The sequence below is a fragment of the Sinocyclocheilus anshuiensis genome, unplaced genomic scaffold (assembly GCF_001515605.1).
Source record: "Sinocyclocheilus anshuiensis isolate Anshui unplaced genomic scaffold, SAMN03320099.WGS_v1.1 scaffold284, whole genome shotgun sequence".
In the NCBI taxonomy this organism is placed as follows: Eukaryota; Metazoa; Chordata; class Actinopteri; order Cypriniformes; family Cyprinidae; genus Sinocyclocheilus; species Sinocyclocheilus anshuiensis.
In genome coordinates, this window is record NW_015554266.1 from 1,837,139 (window position 1) to 1,837,912 (window position 774).

Here is a 774-nt window from a genome sequence, read left to right on the forward strand (position 1 = left end):
CACACACACACACACACACACACACACACACACACACACACACACACCCCCTCCTCATCCTCCTACTCACTTTCACAGTGACTTTGCTGCTGAGAATTTCCTTTGGCTTACGCAGTCCATTCTCAACATTAATGTCACTTTTGAGGGGCACACTGTCCTTCTTTGCACGCTTGCGAGCACGAAGTGTGTTCCACGAGAGAGATTTCCTGCCGTGTCAAAACATCAGGTTGTCAAACCCACACAGGCTGGTGGAAATGCAAATCCAACAGTGAGAAAAAGCAACTTAAAGTGCTTGAGGGGGAAACAAATATTTCAGGAGGGAAATAGGGAGGTCCACAAAAAGAAAAAGCAAGATACTCGATATTGTTAACCTATTTTTAACATTAGTAAAATGCATAGAGTGTCTATCATCCAGTTCCATTTATAGAGACCTCAGAAAGTGTTTGGACATTAATGTCCACCATCAGACATAAGTGTGCTTGAATTGCACAAATATTTTATACCCAGTATTTCTGTATCACACAAGTATAATCTAGTAGTTTTGTTTTTAATCAAATTTAGTAGTTTGGGGTCAGTAAGATTTGTTTTTTTCTAATTAATACTTTTATTCAACAAGGATGAATTAAACTGATCAAAAGTGACAGCAGAGACCATTCAAATAAATGCTGTTCTTTTGAACTTTCTCGTCATGAAAAAAATGTGTCATTGTCTGTCTATCTATCGATCTATCTATCTATCTATCTATCTATCTATCTATCTATCTATCTATCTATC

At 37.6% G+C, this 774-nt stretch overlaps 1 protein-coding gene across 1 annotated transcript in view; it reads right to left on the bottom strand.

Annotated features, from left to right (window-relative positions):
• Nucleotides 1-774, bottom strand: part of LOC107671281 (kalirin-like) — a 59,537-nt gene that overhangs the window by 12,812 nt on the left and 45,951 nt on the right. The window contains exon 18 of the mRNA XM_016464174.1: nucleotides 71-206. Coding sequence (XP_016319660.1) covers nucleotides 71-206 — 136 coding nt within the window. The remainder of the gene's footprint in view (nucleotides 1-70; nucleotides 207-774) is intronic.